Here is a 23,454-nt window from a genome sequence, read left to right on the forward strand (position 1 = left end):
TTTTTAAACTTAGCCTAGGAGAAAATTTTAGTTTTCAAAGTTTAGGGGGACAAAAATAGATTATATTTTAGTTTATTTTTTAATATTATAGAGAAAATGACGATTTTACCCTTACCACCGTTAATTTTAACTACTCATAGGTGAGTGTTTAGTATTTTCATAGTTAAAGGGAGGACATTTGAGAAAACATCAAACCTTGGATGGAAAATAGTCGTTTGGCCTTTAAAAAATATGAAGAATGAGTTGACGTTAATGTCAAGCCTTGACATTAATGTCAACCTATTTTTCGTGTTTTTCTTTTTTGGTGTTAATGCCAAGTCTTGGCATTGGCGTTAATGCTAACCTATTATTCATATGTTTTTATTATTCATTTCTAAATCATGATCAACTCAATTCCAGCTTTAACAATTAATACTTTAATTATATTATAATAATATTAAATAATATAATAACAAAAAATTATAATATATTTAATAGTATAATGATATGAAATTATAATATTAAATAATAATAAATTATATTTTATATAAAATCATAAATATTTTAGTATATAAAATAATAAAAATGTTTAGATGACGGAAAGTATGTTGTAAATATAAAAGAACCCATTTTGAAGAAAACAATCCAATACCCCTTTAATGATTTTCAAATGCTCATCATTTCATTGACTTGGGCCTCACACAGGGACGACACTGCGAGCTTGGATGGGCCCTCCAAGGGCCTTTTACTATAAATTCAAATTTTAATTATAAATTCAGCTTATTGTGTTAATTTAATTTAAACTACACTTTAAATTTTAAATTTGATTATAAGTAGGATTCAATTTAGGCAAATTAATTAATTTAAAATTTTCTTAATCATGTTATAACTATAATGAAGACCTCAACTTAACATCTGTTTTACCCTCGTCCCTCATTTTAAAACCCTAACATCTCAAACTTATTTTTATTTATATTTTCATTTAAAAAAAATCATACTTCAAACTCATCTTAATCTAAGTAAATAATATTTCATCATATTATTTGTTATTTTATTTGAAGATTTGAAATTAAAATTTTAAGATTTCTTTATATAACGATGAATTTTACTTTGTTAATTATAAGTTGTTTTATGGTTTTTTTTTTTGGTTATTTTGTAGTTAATTTAGTTATAAAAATAACTTATTTACATCAAATTTATATTAAATTTAAAAAAAAAACTCTTGTTTTTAATATTAAATTGATATAAAACAAAATACTTTACTTTTTTTATAAATAGTAGATGAATAAAAGTGAGATAAAAAAGTGTCATTCAGATTATTCATAATGTTTTGAATACGCAAACCATTCATATTAAGATAGATTCTCGCTTAGCTCGCAATCACTTGTCCTCCCTTAATTCCCACAAATGCTTGGATTGTTGATATCTTCACTAATCTAAATACCATTTATCAGGCCAATTTCTGTTCAAGTGTCCAAACTCAAATTGGTTTCGATGTTACCACCTTGACTTTGTTTTTTCAGGGGGTTGTTGGTTAATGTTGTTATTATTATTATTATTATTATCATCTTACATTTGGTGATTAGTCTAATTGTAGTATCTATGATAATGTTATTTTGTACGAGTAATATTATGTGTATTTATTTTAGATATATAAATATATACATACTTATATATATCATTATATGATTAGATATTACTTTATCTTTAATCTCTCGTTCGTCCATCAAATATTATGTTTTTTCCTAGATACTTGGGTTCAAATACCCATAGATTTGCTGTTTGCTTACTAGCTTCATATAATTCCGAAAACATGAGTTTTCTCGAAGCCGCTTGTTCATATCTCTCATAAAAAGGTGCTATTCGATAATGTCTATTTAGCAGACCCCCCGCTAACTCGAGCGAGCATTCAAATATCTATCCTACATTCATTTGCGAAGGTACTCCTAATGGGTTGAAGACCATATCAACAGTTACTCCATCTTGCAAATAAGGCATATCCTGTCTAGGCAAAATTTTTGAAATGATACCTTTATTTCCATGTCTTCTAGCTACTTTATCACCTACTTTGATTTTACGTTTCTGTGAAATATATACACATCAAATCATATGATAATACATATAAAATTAAACTAATTTGTGTATTTAAAGTAAATACACAGTTTTATTGATTTTGTATTATTTGCCATGGTAGACTGTATTATGATGAGAGGCTATATTTCTGGTATACTCAAAACATACGACAATATAATTCTCATCATAGCATTTTAATTCTTTGCAGTAACAGTATCCCCCCCAAGAATCTATATACTGAGGAGAAAGCTCGTTAAAATCCAAGCAAAAACAAACAGGGAGAGTCAGCAGAAGTCGAAATGCAAAAAACAAAATAAGGTGACACTTCTTTTTCACATATCAATTCGCTTTATAAGTAAAAAGAAATTCCCCATTGTGCTAAATAAATGCATACGGAACATTTAAGCTTCTCTCTCATCCCAACTGAAAACAAAAATCATCTATAAATTAAGCAGTTGGAACCTGGTTCTTCACCCATTTTGTTACTTTAAAAAAAAAAAAAATTTGAAAGATGGCAAAAGCTGGAGCTCTTATTTGTCTTCTGATAGTTTCAGTGGATGTTGTTGCTGGTACTTTTGGGATCAAAGCAGAAATCAACTCAAACAAGGTACAGATTACAGATTCTTTATGTCGAAAGCATGAAGTTTATGAATCATTCTGGTTTGATTCAATGAACAGGTAACTCATACGAGGCTGAGGGGTTCTTCAAGTTCTGCTTGTAAAGGGCCGAGCCATGAAGCATTTAAGTCTGGGTTGGTTGCAGCAACGCTGCAAGCTATCGCACACATTGCTGTTAATTTGCTGTGGGGTTGCATGTGCATGTGCTTCTCGGAGGAGCTTGAAAGATCCGCTTTCAACCTGCGACTATGGTTCGCTTGTCTCATCCTTTCATGGTAGGTTTATCGTTCCTTGTAAGTTGTAGCAGTGTTATAATATACACCTAGCTTTAAATATTCAATTAAATATTTAAATAATATATTATAGAGATGACAACGAGGAAGGGCAGGAAGAGGATCCCAATCCCCATCTTCTCCCCATCACCTCTCTAACTCTGAGGGGAAAAATTTATTTTCTATTTCTATAAAAGAAAATCTGTTATTTATATTCTCTAAATACAATATAAATATATTAAATAAAATTAAAATCGACCCACTATTTCATATATTACAAATATAATATATTAACCACTTTAATATGCACAATAAAAATCTAAATAAATTTAAAAAACATAAATAATCTAAAATTATAAAGATATGATAGTATTTTAAGTAAATATATTAATATAAAAAAATAAGGATAGGGCAAGAAGGGGACACATGTTCATATATTACGAGATTTTTTACATCTTTATCCCTATCATTTTCTTCGTTTTTATCGAGAAACTCTTATTACGGTCGAAACCCTTAAAGTTAAACCTAAATTATCATCTCTAATATATCATAATATAATTGATGTTACTCTATCATTAATTTAAAATTTTTAATTCACATATAATATATACTCAATTTGATAACCAAAATTGGACGTATTATTGTTTTTAGAATTAATGGTAAGTGGAGTCTGTTTAAAGTTTTTACAAGCTTGATATTAATTGCATTCCATTATTAGAATGAGTATGAAACACATTTAGTAATGTGATGGCTTATTTCAAGAAATTGACAAAAAAAAAAAAAAAGGACAATATATGCAACATTCATAAAAGTTCATTGACAAAGCATCAAACCCAAGTCTTCCAATCTACCCTTTTTTTTTTTTTTGTCAATTTCTTGAAATAAGCCATCACATTACTAAATGTGTTTCATACTCATTCTAATAATGGAATGCAATTAATATATTGTCTGGCATATATATACATCCATCATTACCAAATCTTTAGATTGTATGACTGAAATCTATCATTAATGACTTAACTGTCATTTCTCATGTGGAATAACAAATTCCCATATTTTATATTTCAAAAAATTAAATCCTCATTTATCATATAATTTTATCAATGAATTACATTAAATTAAAAAGGTAAAAAGGTTATTTTGTATAAATTTTTATATTTTTTCTCTTTTTTGTCTATATTTTTTATTTTTACCTTTATTTTTTCTATTTTCTCTTTTCAAAGGTCTTGGGGTGAATTACATTTTTTGAAAATGTGAGAGGTGTTAAAAAATTTAGGGGATTTTTGAAATTTTGAAAAAAGTTTGGGGTATTTTTACAATTTTAAAATTTCAATATGTTCATCGGTAGATTTAAAAATAACAATTACATCTCTAAAGAAATGACCAAAATGTAAAATTTTAAAATTAAAGTTTTGATTTTTCTCTTGAGTGTAAGTAATAAATTTTCTTTAATTAGTAAAGATGTATTAATCATTTGATATTTATACCTAGTGTTAATGGTTGTTTTGCAATTTCAATAAAAAGGTTAAAAAGAAATTTTCAAAAAAACCAAATAAATTCACTAATAGAAGTGGATGACGGGTGAGAGTTTGGTTTAACGAAACTCAGAGGGTGGAAAATGTTATTTGATAAAACCTTGGGCGGCACACTATCTGGCCTAATTTAATCGTAAGCGTGACGGATTGGATTGGATGGGATTTGGGCCTTGTAAATTGGATCATTTCGATGTGAATGATTGAATCAAGTCAAATATGGTCCAACACATTTGGGCCTAGGGACTTTTACCCGACCCAAGAGGCCTAATATCCGTAGATTTTTTAATCCCTTGCTAATTTATTCACATGTCAATTTGTTGTAACTCTAATTCATGCATAAAAAAAAAAAAAAAAATTTTGTATTAGATTTCAGTTTTGGGTCCCTAATTAGGAAATTATATATGATATGTTATCGTATAATTGAACACATAATAACACTATTTAAATATTCAATTAAATACTTAAAAATTAATTACATATAATATTATTTATATTTTAATATGATATATTAAAATCAGTTTAATAATTCTCGATGATCGATAATATCATCATCGTGTTGATACCGCTGATTTATACTATGTAACGAACAAATGTTTATATTTCAGGATTGTGGTGGCCATTGGATTCCCTATGTTGGTGATTGGCATGTTAGCGAACTCAAAATCAGAGGGGTCATGTGGGATAACCCATAGCCATTTTTTGTTGATTGGTGGTGTTTTATGCTTTGCTCATGGCCTCTGCTGCATTGCACAATATGTGTCTGCACCTGTCACCATTGGACATGAAGCCACTAATAATGTTTATCCTTAACATCTTCCTCTTATGAAGAACCAATGTTCTTTACAAGTTAAATCGATTTTGAGATAATAATGTATTTAATTTTAATTAGTAGTTTTGTATTAATTAATTTAAGAGAAAAAACAAATTTACACTTTAACTATGCATATATATACATCAAAATTTTCATTTAAAATGATGCGTTGTTTTTTATAACATTAATAAAAATCGATCGATAATTAATTAATATATTATTATTAAAATAAAAACACTAACTAACCCAAAATGGAAATTTTAAAGTTTCATCTCGAAAATATAATATTGCTCATTAATTAGCATTATGTTATTCTCGAGTTAATTCAAATATTTGAATTGATTAATAAAAGGAGGATCTTCGACAAAATTTATTGATAGAACTTTTAAAGTTTTTTAATCACATTATTTGTGTAATTTTGGCAAATGAAAATAAATAATTATGTTGAAAGAAAATTAATTTATTTTTTATATGTTGAAACTAAAATATAACCAAATTCAATCACAAAATTTAATCAGAAGCTCTTACAAAATTTTGGATATTATTTAAATAAAATTGAATATAAGGACCATTCTGTAAAATCGTGAAACTTGCATGCCGTTTCCAATTTTGAACCCAATCACTAGCATCAACTGAGAGCGGTAAACGAAAACAAAAACGAATCCTGACCGTTCTTGAATCAGAAATCTAACGGTATTCAGTCTCGGTCCGCGTACTTCTCTCTCATTTGTCAGCTCTCACCCTCTTCAACTCTCTATATATATCGTTAGCTCCATTTCGTTTCCTCATTAACACGGGTGAAGGCTACATCGTTCTTTCTCGTTCTGTTTTTAAAATTCTCTTCGTTAAAAGTTTCTTCTGTCGAGATGGCGGGTCGGGGCAAAACTCTCGGATCCGGTGCGTCCAAGAAGGCCACATCACGGAGTAGCAAGGCTGGTCTCCAGTTCCCCGTCGGGCGTATTGCTCGATTCCTCAAGGCTGGGAAGTACGCCGAGCGTGTAGGTGCCGGTGCCCCTGTTTACCTGGCCGCCGTCCTTGAATACCTCGCTGCTGAGGTACTTTTTTTCGTCTTTTCCTTAATTCTGATTTTAATTGCACTATTCAATTGGTTTTAATGATAATAAAGATGAATTGAGATGAGAAACTTGCTATTTTGTTGATCTAGGGTTATGACCTTTTACACTAATCTAAAATTTTGGATTTTAATTGCTAAAATTAATGAAAAACAATTTTCTCTGGATCTGGTGTTTTATTTTATTTGAAAATTTTGAATTTTGTGGATCTGTGGTGTTATTGTTTTGGTGGGTTGGTATTGAATTGGGGTTTTTTTTATGGATCTGGGTGATTTATTTATTTCAGGTTCTTGAATTAGCTGGAAATGCTGCACGAGACAACAAGAAAACTCGCATTGTCCCGCGACACATTCAATTGGCAGTGCGAAATGATGAGGAGCTCAGCAAACTTCTGGGAGATGTCACAATCGCCAACGGTGGTGTCATGCCTAACATCCACAACCTCCTCCTCCCCAAGAAGGCTGGGGCATCTGGCTCAAAAGCTGGTGCTGATGACGACAGTTAATTCATTTATTGAATGAAGATAAATGAAATTGAAAATGAGAACCCTAATGTTGTCTTCTGATGCAATTTAGTGTCTTCATCTAGTTTAGTTTTAATTCTTTTTTTGAGTTTCAAAATTAGGGTTCTGAGCCACATGTGTTGGCAGTAGCTCCTTGTAGTGGCTATAGTTGTCAAAGTAGTAGTTGTGTATATGATCTTCTTCTGGTAGTTGCTTAATAGAAGAATTGAGATCTCAAATCCTATTTTGTTTTTCCTGGCTCTTCAATTATTGGCCATATGAATGCCGGATTCAAGTTCAAGTTGTCTCTTTTTTTAAACTATCAAATGGGCATCTAATGATTTCATAGATGGCAGAATCCATAGCTTCAGCAGAAAAGTTTTTTACATGATATGTCTTGTTTTTGGTAGCACCTCACATGGGAGGTTATGCTATTTGAATTCTGGTCTTTTTACTGAACCAATCAAATTAATCCTTTGGTTAGATCCATATGTTTTGATAATATATGTTTTCATTAACATGTACAAAACATACAGAGATGCAATTTTTGATGTAGGACGAGAAGAAGAAATCTTTCATAATATGAATATTTTTTATTTATGGTGAAGGGGCGATCATTCCAGGTATGAAAGAAAGAAAGAAACAGAAAGACCTCAAAAAACAGTGACAGAATCATCAAACACTGACCAGAAGACCATATCAACGAGCAGCATCAATATTTCTTCACTTTTTGGTGCTTGCAAAAACTGCCATTTCTCAAGGCTTCTTTAATGGCATTTATTCGTAAGTCATGCACATTGGGCCACACCATCCTTATTGCTCTGTCGAAGTCCTGCATCCGAACACCCACAATTCCGAGAGTCTCCGTTAGAAAGTCTTCTCTGTTCTCCATCCTCAGTGGATGGTCTCTCCTTTCCTCAAAGTAGGCAAGAATCGCCTCAAGAAACAGCCTCTGAGTGCCAGTGTCACTCACCAAGTTACTAAGATACTCATTGTTTCTAATGTAATCAAACTGCAATCCTCGGGAACCACCAAGAATTATTTCTTTGACGTTTTCCTGTGGCTTGATGGTTTCTTCCTCAGTTGAGGCCTGCAGTGGCCGCTTCCCTTTTCTGTCCACAGCTTGATTGCTGGGTGCCTCTTCTGAAACTTGTACATCGTCTACCTTCATATCATTTGTGTTGTTCTCTGATAAACCGATCTGGGGTTGGGCTTCTGGATCCTCACCATCAACATCCTTCATCTCTTTATCATCATGGAACGATTTCAAAACCAAATCAATCAAAACATTCAGAGCTTCATATTTTTGGGCATCACGTGAAATCCGATTCCGATTAGGCATTTTTCCGGAGAATGAAAGAATCAGAGGGTTTCAATTTGCTGAGAATTGTTGTAGTTCTAGTGGCAGTTGGAATCTTGAAATTCTGTTACTCAAATTTAGTTGGGAGGATCTTAAATCAGGTGTCCTTTGCAATCTTAACCCATTTTACAAATGATTTATTGGGTTCATTTATTAGCCCAATTTCCTTATGGCATCTGAATCAGCCTCTTTATCAGACCCAAGAAGTCTCTCATATAACAGTGTCCCTGCACATTGAGGCCTTCCCTTTGTTTCTTTGAAAATTAACTTGCTCATTTCATGATTTTTCATGTTTATTTTTTTGATAACAAACTTTATAGCCTTCTGAAACAACACAGAGAATATTAAAGCTTATATGTCAATGAAGGACGGAGGCACGGAGCTTTTAATGTGGTTCACTCATAAATGTTTATATCTACAGTGTAGCTATTAACTTATGTTTGCAGTGAATATCCTTTAGAAGATGAATACAATTAAGTTGTCTTTATGTATGTTGATACTTTAGTCACTGTATATGTTTCTCCCATTGTCTCTCAATGGTCCTTTGTATTCATAGAATTTATGTGAAGTTATAATCAAATTAGAACAATCAATAGATTCTTAATTTAAACAGTGTTTTATAGATTTATTCACATTATATAATTGAGTTAAATGTGATGATAGTTTCCTCTTGTTATCATATAAGAGTATAAGAAAATTTTTGCAAAAGATCTTGAAGTGATTTACTTTTAAACAGAGGTCTTCTCTCTATCTTAAATTGGAATATTTAATTGTGTCTCTTGTAATTTGATAGATAGAAAGTATTTTTCAATTATTAGTTAAATAGTTAGTCGTTAATTATGATTGTTCGATAAGTTTCTTAAAAAAACTATTTTTGAGAGAAATATTCTGTGAGCTGGAGAATACTGTATAACACTAACAAAGAAGTTTTCCCTTGTCATCCCAAAATAATGATCTTCACCAAAATTTTGTGTCACCTCTGCAATTCTCTTAAGAAAAGTATCAACAAAGCTTATAACAGTAACATGTAATTATGAATAAGTCCTGAAGTAATTGCAGGTTCCAAGTCTTGTAGACCCCTCTAATGCTCAGTCATATTTGATTTTTCCTTTTAACAGGCTAGTTTTAGACCAAACAAATTAGGAAAACAACTGTCACCAAAACAGAGAGAAATACATAGCATACTAACTCATTTTTAGCTTGCTGTTGATGAAGGCCAATTGCATTGAAAATTTTAGAGTGGATTATTTATTTTATGAGTTTAGTGGAAATGAATAACATTTGGAATTGGAATCCTCTTCAAAATATTAAACAAATAAGAGTTTGATATAAAATAATCCAGGAACATAGCAGATTCCATCTGTTAATGTTGCCTCACTAACCAATTACAACTGAAAATCAGTTATTGTCAAAAGCAACTGCAATATGTTGCCTCTCCAAGTAAGTACAACTGACAAAAAAAAAAAAACCTACAAAATGTTTATCCACCTCAGCATCCCATGAATTAGATCAGATGAAAAAATCTTCCTAATATACATAATTCTTGTACAAAAAGAATTACATGAACAAAAACAAGAATATCACTTGTATATCTAACTACTAATGCACAAAGTTAAGACTCTATGAAACACAACTCAGGGTAAAACAATGAATCTATCCTCAGCTAATTCTTCCCCCCGGTTTCTGTTGTGATGAAATTTCAACTCTGACAAGTTCATGAATTCACCATAGGCTTGATCACCTTTTTACTGATTTTCGCATGAATTGTTTCCACCAGAGCAAATGACAACTCCAGAAGCCCTGGGGCAACATTTATCATTTGTCGAACTTCATCGTGACAGTAGCCTGGATAAATCAATAGACCAGGATATACTTTTTAGAATTTGGAAGAAGTAGAAGCTATGGGGCAGTATCAGAAGACTTCCCTGCCTTGTAGTTTATCTTCCAATATTAGAATTTTGAGGAACAAAATTTGCTTGACGATGTGAAAAATGGCAATACCTCCCATAGAAAATTATTCCTCTTCATCTGAACTAGAATCTGAACTAGAATCATTCATACGTTGCCCAGCAATTGCTGGGAATAGACGCTGGCGAGGATCCGGAGATGGTTTCTGGCTGGGATTAGAGGAAGATGATACAGTAGATTCCTTTTTTCTGTGTGTTTGTTGCTGGCTGGGATCAGAGGAAGATGATCCAGTAGATCCCTCATTTTTGTGTGTTTGTTGCTCGCTGGGGTCAGAGGAAGATGATCCAGTAGATTCCTCTTTGTTGTGTGTATGTTGCTGGCTGGGATCAGAGGAGGATGATCCAGTAGATCCCTCTTTGTTGTGTGTTTGTTGCTGGCTGGGATCAGAGGAAGATGATCCAGTAGATCCCTCATTTTTGTGCATTTGTTGCTGGCTGGGATCAGAGGAAGACGATCCAGTAGATCCCTCTTTTTTGTGTGTTTTCGCAGATTTCTTTTGTACCTCACGCACCTCTTTGCACACCTTGTCTAAAATTATCAAAAGTCCCTTACTATTACAAACAAACGTATACCCTCATCCTTCCCCGCCTTCCCATGGAAATAATCACCAGTGCTCTTCACCAGGTCCATAATTCTCTTTTCTTCCTCCAACAACCGCATGACATCAACCTCAGCTTTCTGAACAAAGCTTTTTAACTTATCATGGAATCCACTAATTTCCTCTGAATTCTTCATATCTGAAATCAGGAAATCTTTGGATTTTAATAATGAATGGCCAAGTTTAGCTACAGTCCCAGTTAAGTTGTCAGCATCTATAGCTGCTGCTTTCTTCACATTTTTAAGTTCATTGCTCAAATTCGAAACTACTTGAAGACCAAGGCTACGGTAGTGCATATCATCATCATTCGATATTTCCTGAAAATCATCTATATTGAAACTGTTGGAGCTCTTGCTCTCTCCTCTTGCTGCACGAGCAGCTTTGATACCTTCAGTACGGATTATCTCCTGAACAACAAAATGCAATAGTGTGGTCTTGCCATCTACTCCTTTTACATCTGATAATTTCAAAAGTGTATCAAGTTTGAATGCTTGTGCACCACCACGGAAAGTGCCACTATTCATGCGATTGCCAGTTTTAAGAACAGCTTCTAGCAGCTTCAGGAATAGTCGGCTACTTCGGAGTTCCTTACAACCAACCTATGTATGACATCAAATGGCATTCAAAATAGATAGTTGTTAGCAGACATGCAAAACACCATGAGAAGTTATAGACACATCCATTAGTAGTATGACAAAATAATACAAGAGGTGCAAGTTAAAAGACTAATAGCTTACCTCCAGAGTTTCAAAGGACTCCATCAAATTAGCAACTTCCTCCTGAAGAGAGCGCATGAAAAGCAATGCTTCCATTCGTTTAAAAGCATATGGAATGTCAACCATGGCTTTAAGAAACTGCTCAGCAGGCCCAAGTTGAGAAAGTTCACCACTAAACAACCTGAGCTTCAGCTCTTCATCTGCAGTTGGTGCCATCTTTAACAAAGTTTGAAGAAATTCCGCAGGAAGTTCATTCCCTAATTTAATAGAAGTAGGTTAGATCACCATAACCTGTAGATACCCTAAAGAATCATAACAGTAATTAAGCAGTAATAGGGAAAAATGAGTGGCTCACGGCAAAAATTTGTGTAAAATATAAATAGAAAAAAAAATTACTAAACCTTTCAGACATATTAAGCGTATTTAAGATTAATAAGTTGAACCACAGATCCCAAGAGTTTGGGCTCAAGGAAAATAAAATTAAGTTGTAACACACTCCCAAAAGCTAAGTAGCATGGAGATAGAAACGCAAAAATACTAAAACACATTTCTCAAAATTGTATGAAATAGCATGGAGAAATGCACAAATAATAAAAATATAGTTTTTTTTTTTATAAATATCAATTTTTAACTAAAAAATAAACAATAGCAGTAACTCATAAAAAACCAAGAGCAATTAAAACCCACTCAAACAAAGCAAAGTTTTCTTTTCTATAGGCAAACAAAGGAAGAAATCAGACCAAAAACAGAAGAAGAAGATCGTTGATTGGAGATCAGTAAAACTGGGCATTTCCAGATTCAAAATTAGTAAAACCAGCAACGATGTTGATACCAAAAATTTGTGGTTTGAGTTCTTGCGTTTCAAAGATGCTTATACAAACACATTGAACAATCATTACGCGGAAATGGAATCTACAAATGCTATATACATAGCCACCAAATCCACTCTTTTCTGTATATACCAAAAACGAAGAACCCACCACTGATTTTTCCATATATACCAAAATCCTTACATCTCCCGTGCCTTGGACTGTCCCTCTAAGCAAGATTTTTTGTTATGTAACATGGTTTAAACTTTCAAGGTAAAGAAAAGTTTGAATGTGTCAAAGAAAGTTTAAACCATGTTACATTGAAAAGTTTGGCTGTTGGACTGTGTTACATAAGAAGTTTAAAAGAAAGTTCGGCGTCCCAGTATGTCAAAGAAAGTTCGGACCATCGGCATCTGGGATATATAACAAAGAAAGACATTTCTTTATTTGAAATGCATTTAAACTTTTTTGAAATTTCTAAAACTTCCCCGAAATATTTCATACCAGTTTTGGGGCGTTTCAGAAACACAAAAATGCACAGTGACTGTCCTTCCTAGCCCCAAAACTTACAAGGTTGAATCTAATCAAGAGGTTCCTCCTGAGGGTTCAAACATGGGTACACTTGGGGGTAATCACGATTCAAACTCACAATGCCCCAGTAATGGCAATATCTTCATTTTCATGTAAGTGCTATGATAATCAATTAGGTCTTGTGAGTTAGAATGGAGGCAATCGGCATATCAATTAAATCTTTACATTGCATGTAATGCAAATTTTCAGTATCTCAATTACTAGGCATCAACAAAGTATTAGATGTGTGAACTGTTTTCAGCCAATTTCTTTTCCCAAATAATGTGCAGTTTATGTAAAGAACTAACACAAATCATCGTATAGGGCTGTCCTTATATTCACAAAGTGCCACACAGAATCACTAACACAATTAAGCTCAGTATAATATGATATTTTGAAATTTTAAAATAGCAGGCATTTACCAAAAGAACTTATGTATTAGAACCTCCATCAGTTGAACTGTATTTAATGATGTTCGGTTGTAGTATTCAGTCAACGGAGAAAAAAAACCAAATGTTTAATAAATAGATAAAAATTTTGTCTGATCCACTTGTAAGCTTTATATTGGCATTTTATTTTCTCCCTTCCATTTTGTTTCTGTGTAAAACACACAAACATATGCAGCCATGCTCTTGCATTCTCTGACACAAACAACTCGACACAGATTTGTTGAAGAGAAGAAAAAAAAAATGCAGTGGAGAGAAACAAACCTTCAAGAAGTGCATCCCGTACTTCTTCCATTGTCACATTTAATGCCCGCAACATAATTGCTAAGTTTTGTGCCTTTTTGGCATCAACAATCTGAATATACTGGGGAGCCTGATCTCCAGAAGAGTCCCTCTTGCCTTCAATTTTCCTTTTATCATTGGGTGCATACCCAAACAAAGTTTCTATCATCTCCTCATTGAACCTGTGTACACAGCGTACTACACTCAGCAGATAATAATACTCAAATATTTTATAGGCTGAACCAAAGGCATATATTCCATGGCAATAGATAGAGAGCAAGTGAGGCAAGGGAGTGAAGAGAGAGAATTTGTCACTTACTGGAATGATCCTGCTTTAATCTGATGCCAAACCATTGAATTGTCTGGATTGGCTAGAACTTTATCCCAGAAAAATGGCTTCAACTTGGTTTTAGGAGCATCACCATAATCCTCTGTGCCAGCACCTTCACTGGAAGATGGATGTTTTCGTCCAGAAGGTGGCCGAGGGGCTTTTGAACCAATCCGTGGTGGTGGTTGAGGAGGAGCAGGACCACCCTTTGGAATTGGAGGTGGTGGTGCACCTGGTCTCACACCAGGAGCTTTAGGTGGTGGAGGAGGTGGTGGACCTGGTCTCACACCAGGAGCTTTAGGTGGTGGTCCTGGTGGTGGTGTAGGGGCAGAAGGGCCAGTGGACTCAGAAGATTTTATAAGAGCTGGAGGAGGAGGGGGAGGGGGAGGAGGAGGAGCAGGAGGCCTCAGAGAAGGAGGTGGTTCAGGAGGGAGAGGTTGTGCCCTGCCAGGAGGTGGCTTCAGGGGAGGCATTCCAAGATGGGCGACATCAGTCCTTCCAGGGGGAGGCTTCAAAGGTGGTAACACCTGTCCATTTATATTGTTAGATGTGTTTAGCGAATCATCAGAGGATTTGGCAGCACGGCCAATGGCTTCTAGCGCTGCAAATTTTTCATCCAGTGATTGATGACCGAGCTTCTCTTCTTTAAATGCATTTCCTGGACCCGAAAGATCAAAATATTAATGAGCAACAGATAGTAGTTAAAACTAGTAGATTACACCAAAAAAATGTATAAAAAATATATAATACATACCCATGGAGTAGTCGCTCATGCTTACACTGAGAAGGGGTCTCTCATCATTCCATATATCTCCACCATTCCTTAACCTACCACAGCAGAAAAAGAGCAATGCTGCAAGAAAAAATGTCACCGCTGCTGTCACAACTACAGCAACGATAATAGTATTATCATTATCACTCTTTTTACCAGAACCAGACTTCTTAGAAGATCTTTCAACAACAAGAAGTGGTTGATTATAATCAACTGGGGAAAATGGCTCTGATGAGGTTGAAGTACGAGGCAAACTATTAGAAACTTGTGATGGGATGTGGCCGGGGGCAAGGACATGAGATGGACCCAGGGGATTGGCAACAGATTCAGCAATTCTCCGATGTGATTGAGGGTCCAGTTTCTGCCTAGGAGCATCAGGCCTCGGAAGTAAGAACTCAAGATACCTGGTATTCTTTCTTATACATTGCAAAAGAGTTCGCTTCAAGCAGGGATGCAGCACATTATTCAATTTCTGAATGTTCCCTTCTACCGATGACTGACTTTTTGGCTTGATTTCGTTGGTGCTACCAGGTGTTTCTTCTAGAAGGCATACGTTGAGATCCTCAATAAGATCCCCCAAGTGATCAAGTCCTCTCCGCAACTGATCCATAGTAGCTCTGCCTGAAATCAGATAATTTAACAAATAAAATAATTGTCACTCATTGTAATGTACCTAGGGCTGGATTCGAGCCGAGTTTGTCTAAGCTCAAGCTCGAGCTCGAGCTAACATTTTCGAGCTCAAGATTGCGAATTAAAAATTTTGATATAAAACGATGTCGTTTTGACCAATATGCATTAAAATAATGTCGTTTTAATAACGAGCTAGTTAAAAGCTCAAACTCGAAACAAGTCGAACCGAATTTGAGCTGAATTCGAACTTAGCTTCGACGAACTCGAGTTCTATTATATGCAAACTGAGCCGACCTCAGCCCTGAATGTACCCTGATTGTAATTGTATGTAAGCACAGGAAGCACAGCAATCCATGATTCTAAAGCATGTTTTCAGCAAATATGTTTCACAGAGTAATGCAGAATGACAGTGTGTCATACATAATATGCTAAAAGAAAAGTTCAACATGCAAACTAAGCTAGTTCATATTGATGTATCATAACGGAAACTTGAACTGGAAGTCTGCATAAAATTGCAAATCATAAGGTTCAGTAAATGAACTTTCAAGCCCTGGTCTAACTGTTTTAAATTTTATACGCACTACCACCCCATAAATACAGACCCTCTGAATAGTTAACAAACTTTTAGGAAGAAGTTGGTGCATAAAGACATTAATAGATCATACGTCGGAGCAACATTATCTCCACTGTTTTCCATGAATGCAAATTATATGGTGGAGATGACAGATACCCAGGGACTGCAAACTGTGACACCTTACACTAATTAACTTTTTGCTGGGACAATTATCTAGTACACAAATTTTTTGTTACATGACCAAACGTCAGGCTTTGGCCAGTAAGTAATCTTCACAAGTGAAGTTGAATCCACCATGACGATATATGCTCATTGCTACAACATTTGTTACCTGCTTTTTATAAACTTATATTATCTATCTATTTCCAAAACTCATAACTTGAAACAACAAATCCAACGGTGCAAGCATACAAATATCACAAAAATACAAAAACAAAAGTTAGTCCTTTACCAGTTCATTGTCCACCTCTCCAGTCTCCGGATTAATTAATCTGTTGAGAAACATTTCCTCGCTCCTCGTCATGTAGTCTGAGGTGATCATTAATGATCCACAAAGTAGAACTACCAAAAAAATGAAACAACCTGCTCTCATCACACCCATTTGCCCTTGAATTATCTTTACAATCAAACACAGACCTTTTCATTTCATCGAGACCTAAAGCCCACAAAGCAAGCAAAAGCCTCATAAACTTTCTTCATTACATAAAAAAAAAAAGCCCACAATGAAACCTTCAATTTTAGAAAACCTGGGACCAATCCAATTTAATTTTCAATCAACAAACCCCTGTAATGGTCCAACCGACAACAGGTATGTACAATATTTCAGATATCACCCTCAACCTCAAAAAAAATCAATGAAAAGTTGAAACTGCAATCAAACTCAACAAACCAAACCAAACAAAACCCAGAATTTACTTTGCCTAAATAGGGCAATTCATGGAATCAGATCACTTGTAAAGACAACCCCACAAAGAAAGAACCAATCAAAACAATTCTTCAAAAGGAGCTACACAAATCACCACAACCCCATATCAATCAAAAAGTCAAACATTAATACAAAAAAAAAAAAAAAAATCCTGAAAACCCTGATGCAAATGCACAAAAAGGGATGAAAAGGAATGCCCTTTTCACTATATGAATAAAATAATGAAAGGGTCATTAATTTCGACCAGATCCAATCAATTGCATTGGCCGTGAATGGAAGTCCAGGCGTTAAGCTGGAAAAGTCATGAAGAATTTCCCTTCACAAACAAAATTTGCAGACACGCTCACAGCGAGAAAGGAAGAATTTTTAGGCATGTTTTGTGTTTTTGTTTTCGTTTTCATGTTTTTTCTATTTTATTTCATTTTTATTTTTTACTTTTGGCAAATCAGATCAAAATAAAGACTAAAATTTGCAATTTCTGTGACTAAAGTGGTGAACCAAGAATGAGAAAAAAAAAAAAAATAATAATGGTAGTTTATTAATTATATTAATATTTATTAGATAAAATAAATGATAAAAATATTATAAATTAATTTTGAAACTGAAAAAAAACTCTTTTGAAACTTTTTTATTATTAATTAGACTGTAATAATAGTGAGATTAATGAGTTAAATGGGTTGAAATTATTTTGGGACGTTTTCTAATAATTAAATTTATTTAATATTTTTTTCATATTGCAACTAATAAAATGTTTGAAGGAAATGATTTCTAAATTGTGTGGTAATCCACCAACTTTTATCCATTATTCAAATTTTAGTTTTAATTTTAGGATTTGTTTTAAAGAATTTGAAATTATGTTCGGGAAGAATATTTCAAAAATAGTCCTTCCTAATGTGGATTTTTTCAAATATATTTTATATAATAATATTTTGTTAATATATTTTCTTTAAATAATTAAAATATATATATATAATTTTCTCATAAATTCGATACTTATATTAAAACTATTTTCTTAAAAATAAGAAATAAAATTATTAATATCTTTTTAAAAAATCCTAAGTTGAATATTAATAATAATAAATTATAGTATTTCTCATAAATTAATAAAGGTATAATATAAACAAGGTCAGGGCCATGGTTCAAACCCTTTTGAGTTGTATCTCCATGAGTCGACCTGCTTGCCCAAAGCTGCGGCCTGTATGACCGATGGTTTTGGTATGCACCACAATTTTGTGGATTGTACTCTCACAGGCGGTACTAAAATTAAGCGGCCGTCCGGCCTTTTGCTATAGCCAAAAATCCACATGGCCATTGGTTTGATACAAACCATGCTTCTGGAAAAAAATTAGCTCTAGAGGGGCAATGCAGTGCACAAAGTTTCATTTTTGGTAGTCAGAAAGCTTAGAGTCACTAGATATGGAAGAGTAAATATTATTTCTCTAGAGGGAGAAGCTGCAATATGCAACAGGAATCCATCCCTAAATATTCCTTTCATAAGGTTTCCTTATTCCTTAGATTACACTTGCTTTAAGAAATGAAAATCATATGGAGGAAGTCCAGGTAAATTGTTTCCTGATTTTACACACTGGAATTCTCATTGCTGATCTGCTTGCCATGATTTATTTTGGCAAATACAGAGGCCTAGCAGAAAAGTATTCCGTTTTTACTTACAGCCCTCTATATATTCCAAGAGAAGATTTGTCTACTGCTTTTAACTAAAGGTTAATTCTTCAGCATCAAAAAACCACAAAATTCTTTCCGGGGAAGTTAAGGTGTTTATTTTTTCAGTTTTCTGGTGAGTTCATCCTGGAATGACTAGTTACATTAAGCTTGAAGTTCATACAGAAGATCACATGCCACATAAATGGTGTGTTGCTTTAGGTGAAGAGGTCTTCAAAAATTTCCTGTCACAGGGAAGTATAACTGTGCATAAGGTATTTGGTGATGGCTCTCTGTTCAGTCCATTGTTATCCGGAAAATTCTTTGACCCTTCTGATGCCTTTCTTCTCTGAGAATTTGAGTCATATATCTTTTTATCTCATCTCCAGAGCATCAGCCGGACTACCGTTGATTGCTTTCAGGCTGACCAAACTGCTAAAGGCAGAACTTGAACAACTTCCACATAAAAATCTGAGGCGAGCCATTGGCTGCATGTATCATTTTTGTAGTGAAAGTTTCTATTTAAGAGTGAAATAATAAAAACGGGGATGTAGCTCAGATGGTAGAGCGCTCGCTTAGCATGCGAGAGGTACGGGGATCGATACCCCGCATCTCCATTTTGGGTTTAATTTTGCTCTTCCGATCAGGCCCACACAACATTCCATTCTTTTCACTTCTTCTGCGGGCAACACCAACCAAGAACCCAATTCCAATTGCTCCAAGAAAATTGGGGCCCAAAATCTTTGGAACCCACTACTGCAGTTATGTCAAGGAATTAATTATGTTCAACCGGTCATCACAGGCTTCCAAACTTACAAAACTTCTCCTGTGCTTTCTTACCTTGGGAATTTCTGCAACCGACAGGATAAGGCTAGGAGTCTGACACTGACACAGCTCCATATTTCGAAGCTTGCTCATTTTGTTTTGTTTGACTGAGCCTAAGATTCCCAATTGAATATATCTTCTCAACTAATCATTTTGATACTGGGACTAATTTTAGATCAAGTATAAGATTAAAGAATCATTAAATTTGTTGAACAGACAAATCATCACTCCTTTGTGCCATAGTAATCTAAATTTATGTTTCCATATGGAAAGAATCATCAAGTAGTAGCTTCCCTTTCATCATCTTTACGCTGGACCAAATGATAAGAGAAGAGAACGAGACAAGATTGCTTGAAAAAGAGGCAAATTCACAAAGAATGTGGCATGCATAATTTTTTTAACATCCAAGCAACCACTAATTTACATTTATCGAAAGAATTATACACACTTAATTTTAGATATCTAATTTAGTATCCAGATAATGTTCATAACCTTAGTGACATAACGTTTGCTCTCTCTCAGTTGCTGCCATTTACCTAGAAAAAGGCAAGCCACGAACATCAAGAATTATCTTTGGAGGAAGATGTCATGTCTTTGTTCCATTAGGTACACAGAAATGTCTTTGTTCCATTAGGTACACAGAAATGTCTATACCGAAAATTTATTTATATATATGAAGAGGATGGAAGGTGAAATGCGTTTCAATGAGAAAAAGACGGGCTTGAATTAATTAAGGTGAGGACCAAAAACCAAATAGATATGCCAACTACTGAGATGGTTACTTCTTCTAACTTTTTCTTTACTTGTTTTGCCCTTAGCCATTAGAGAAAAAGAGTGAAGAAAAAGTTTTCCCCGAAAGTAAGTGTTAGACACCCATTTGACGCAAGAGGAATTACTTGTTTATAACAATAAGGCCAAATGACTTATTCCCATCCAAAATATCTTGTTTTCACAAGTATCCACCCCTTATATTTGAAAATCCTATTTATCTACCTATTAGGGGGTGTTTGGTTTGAGTTTTTTAAGATTACCTTGGTAATCTATATTTTATTCCCTTGTTTGATTTGTTAATAATAAAAGATTACAGTAATATTCTATTACTAATACTGACGTGACAAGTAATATATGTGATAATCTGATTACCATCTTCACCTTAGACATTTAAAGATTACCAATATTCTATTACTAATGCTGACGTGACAAGTAATATATGTGATAATCTGATTACCATCTTCACCTTAGACATTTAAAGATTACCGAGGTAATCTTGATTTTATTATAATTATATTATTATTTATTAATTTTTTTAGACAAAAATAAATTTATTTTTAACTAATATGACAAATAATATAAAAAATAATTATATTCAAAGGCATTTAAGTAAAATAATTTATTAGTAATCTTTTATTACCTTTAACCGAACATAATAATTATTTATACTTACCAAATTTTATCAAACATAGTAATCATTTATACCTAATACTCTTCTAAGAAATCTATCTTCAAAGTAATCTTTCTATTTTAGTAATAAAACATTACCTTAACCAAATGCCTCTTTAAAGTTAACAGAATTCAGACCCTTTAAAAATTTATTTTTTTTCCCTCTAAACCTTAAAAACTAATTATTTCACATCTAAATCAAGTTTTAAAAAATAAAACTTTCTCTCATAGGGTTTAGTTTCCAAACACGGTTCCATCACCAGAGACCTCACCTTCCTAACTTTTTTTCTCTCTCCGACGATCTCTCTTCTCTTACTTGAACCTCTGGCTAGAGTGATTGAAGTTAGGAAGAATTTTTAGGGTTTAAATAGGGAAAATGAAGTAAAATTTAAATTTAATTTTAATATTATATATAAAATGATGGTTTTGTTCTTAAAACTTATATATTTAACCATTTATGGGTGGGTAGATGAGATTTTCAAAAATAAAAGATAAAAACTTGAGAAAATAAGATATTTTAGGTGGGAATAAGTCCTTTGGCCTAACAACAACAGCAAAACAAAAAAAAAAAAAATTAGACTTTTTCTTAAGGTTAACATCACTAGTCTTGTTATTTAAGGCTTTTGGAGACAGAAACCATGTCTCTGATTTGCTATTTACCTAACAAATACTATGTTATAAATATTATGATTTAGGTCAGAATTTGCTACAACAATTACATTAATTTTTATATTTTTCTTAATTAGTTGTGAAGATTTATACTATTTTTTGTGGGCGGCTAAAAAAATAAGTTGAGGTGGTTGAAGTTTAGTTTGCGGTTGATACAATCAGAAGCCGGCCAGTGTGCAGTTTAATTTTAATTTATCTTAAAATTAGGTTTTCCAAATTCTAAGCATGGAAGTTGGAACCCAAATGAAGATTAATATCCTAAATTTTTTATTTTCGATTTTATTTTAGTCATAACTAAGTTTGTGAGTGAGACACCTGTAGAGTTGTAGACAATTAGCAAAGGGGCATCAATGACCATCTCCACGCTTACAAATAAATAATTTTGTATCTATTAATAATATATACAAATATTATTTTAAATATATAAATATGTATATATTTATATGTGTTATTATATGATTAAATATTATTTTATTTTTAATTCAAAATCACTCAATTATATGATAATAAACATCAAATATATATCTATTTATATATTTAAAATAAATATATGTAATTTTATTAATCATTATATAATTAAGTAATTTTAAATTAATAAAAAAATAATATATAATTACATAATGGCTTGATATCGTTAATACCCATATTTATAAATTATAGGTGTCTTTATATAGCTTTGTTTCACTAAATTATTGGGCAGCGTTGAATGAGTAGTGATATTAATTTCTTAACTTGTGTCATGAGACAAGATCTCTTCTTTTTATTTTAGGCCAAAGAACTATTTCCACCTAAGGTATACTGTAATTTTAAGTTTCCACCCTTTAACTATAAAAATATCAAACACCTACCTATAAACAGTTAAAATTAACGATGGTAAAGGTAAAATTATCATTTTCTCTATCATATTAAAAAATAAACTAAAATATAATCTATTTTTGCTCCCCTAAACTTTAAAAACTAAAATTTTTCTTTAGCCTAAGTTTTAAAAAATGACAGTTTCACCCTAGGGTTTCGTTTTGAAATCTTCGACGACATCTCTGACTCTATTGCCGACACCCTCTCTCTCCCGAAGCATCCTCTCCTTTCGACGATCTCTTTCCTCCCATTTGGACGTCTGATCGACGTTGGAGAAACTTTGGGAGACGAAGAACTTCGTTGGGGAAGTTTTTCATCTCCCAAGACTTCTCCGACGTCGATTGGACGCCCAAATGAGAGGAAAGAGATTGTCGAAAGGAGAGGATGCTTCGGGAGGGAGAGGCCATCGGCAATGGAGCCGAAAATGTCACCGAAGATTTCAAAACAAAATTCTAGGGTGAAAATGTCATTTTTTAAAACTTAAGCTGAGAAAAAATTTTAACTTTTAAAGTTTTGGGGGGCAAAAAGAGATAAATTTTCAAGCATTAGAGTTCTATTAAATTTAACCGGCCATGAGTAGGTGTTTAGTATTTCCATAATTAAAAGATGGAAACTTGAGATTGTAGTATACCTTAGGTGGGAAATAGTCCTTTGGCCTTTATTTTATATCAAAGTTCCCGCATTATAATTATTTATCTTTCCTCTTTTTGTAAGAAATATTGTCAAAATATTAATAATAGATCATACTCACAAAAGTCCATACATCTTGGGAACCCTAATAGATCTCTTAGGGGCCACATGCCTTGCATGTGAAATTTTTTTATTATTATTGTAATGTAAATCTAGTTGTGCTATCATATTGAGCCTATCATATTCTCATTTAAACTACTTCTATTTAGGTCAGATGACTATTTCCCATATGAACTTTGATGAAATGACTATTTCCTGCACCCTTTGAAAAGCCCTATAAAAAATGATTGGAAATGGACAAGAAGATGGAAGAAGAATGAGAGGAAACAATTATGGCTCTCGATTGATGACTCTTAATTGGTGAATATAAAGAGATAGATCAATTGTTTGATTTTTTCATTTGTAACTGATGATTTTATTGTTATTAGAAAGTCTAATACGTAAACATTTTCATTATATAATTTTTTTAATTGAT

The 23,454-nt window shown here is 33.2% G+C and overlaps 3 protein-coding genes and 1 non-coding gene across 4 annotated transcripts; 3 read left to right on the forward strand and 1 right to left on the reverse strand.

Moving 5' to 3' along the window:
• Positions 1-2,405: 2,405 nt before the first annotated feature.
• On the forward strand, positions 2,406-5,423 carry LOC123192884. Its single transcript, XM_044605583.1, has 3 exons — positions 2,406-2,659; positions 2,731-2,945; positions 5,083-5,423. The coding sequence occupies exons 1-3, from the start codon at positions 2,564-2,566 to the stop codon at positions 5,285-5,287; spliced, it is 516 nt and encodes a 171-aa protein (XP_044461518.1). The 5' UTR covers positions 2,406-2,563; the 3' UTR covers positions 5,288-5,423.
• A 640-nt stretch (positions 5,424-6,063) lies between these two features.
• LOC123194929 (histone H2A.6) lies at positions 6,064-7,164 on the forward strand. The gene is made up of 2 exons (XM_044608440.1): positions 6,064-6,343; positions 6,648-7,164. The coding sequence occupies exons 1-2, from the start codon at positions 6,155-6,157 to the stop codon at positions 6,864-6,866; spliced, it is 408 nt and encodes a 135-aa protein (XP_044464375.1). The 5' UTR covers positions 6,064-6,154; the 3' UTR covers positions 6,867-7,164.
• Positions 7,165-9,530: 2,366 nt separating this feature from the next.
• Positions 9,531-17,342, reverse strand: LOC123227422 (formin-like protein 5). The gene is given in 7 exon segments (XM_044652215.1): positions 9,531-10,731; positions 10,734-11,388; positions 11,527-11,762; positions 13,595-13,794; positions 13,932-14,598; positions 14,695-15,333; positions 16,368-17,342. Coding segments are annotated over 6 exon segments (2,880 nt in total). The 5' UTR covers positions 15,323-15,333; positions 16,368-17,342; the 3' UTR covers positions 9,531-10,237.
• A 1,702-nt stretch (positions 17,343-19,044) lies between these two features.
• TRNAA-AGC lies at positions 19,045-19,117 on the forward strand. Its single transcript has one exon. It is a non-coding gene; the product is annotated as a tRNA-Ala (tRNA).
• Positions 19,118-23,454: the final 4,337 nt, after the last annotated feature.

Source organism: Mangifera indica, chromosome 1, assembly GCF_011075055.1.
Source record: "Mangifera indica cultivar Alphonso chromosome 1, CATAS_Mindica_2.1, whole genome shotgun sequence".
Taxonomy (NCBI): Eukaryota; Viridiplantae; Streptophyta; class Magnoliopsida; order Sapindales; family Anacardiaceae; genus Mangifera; species Mangifera indica.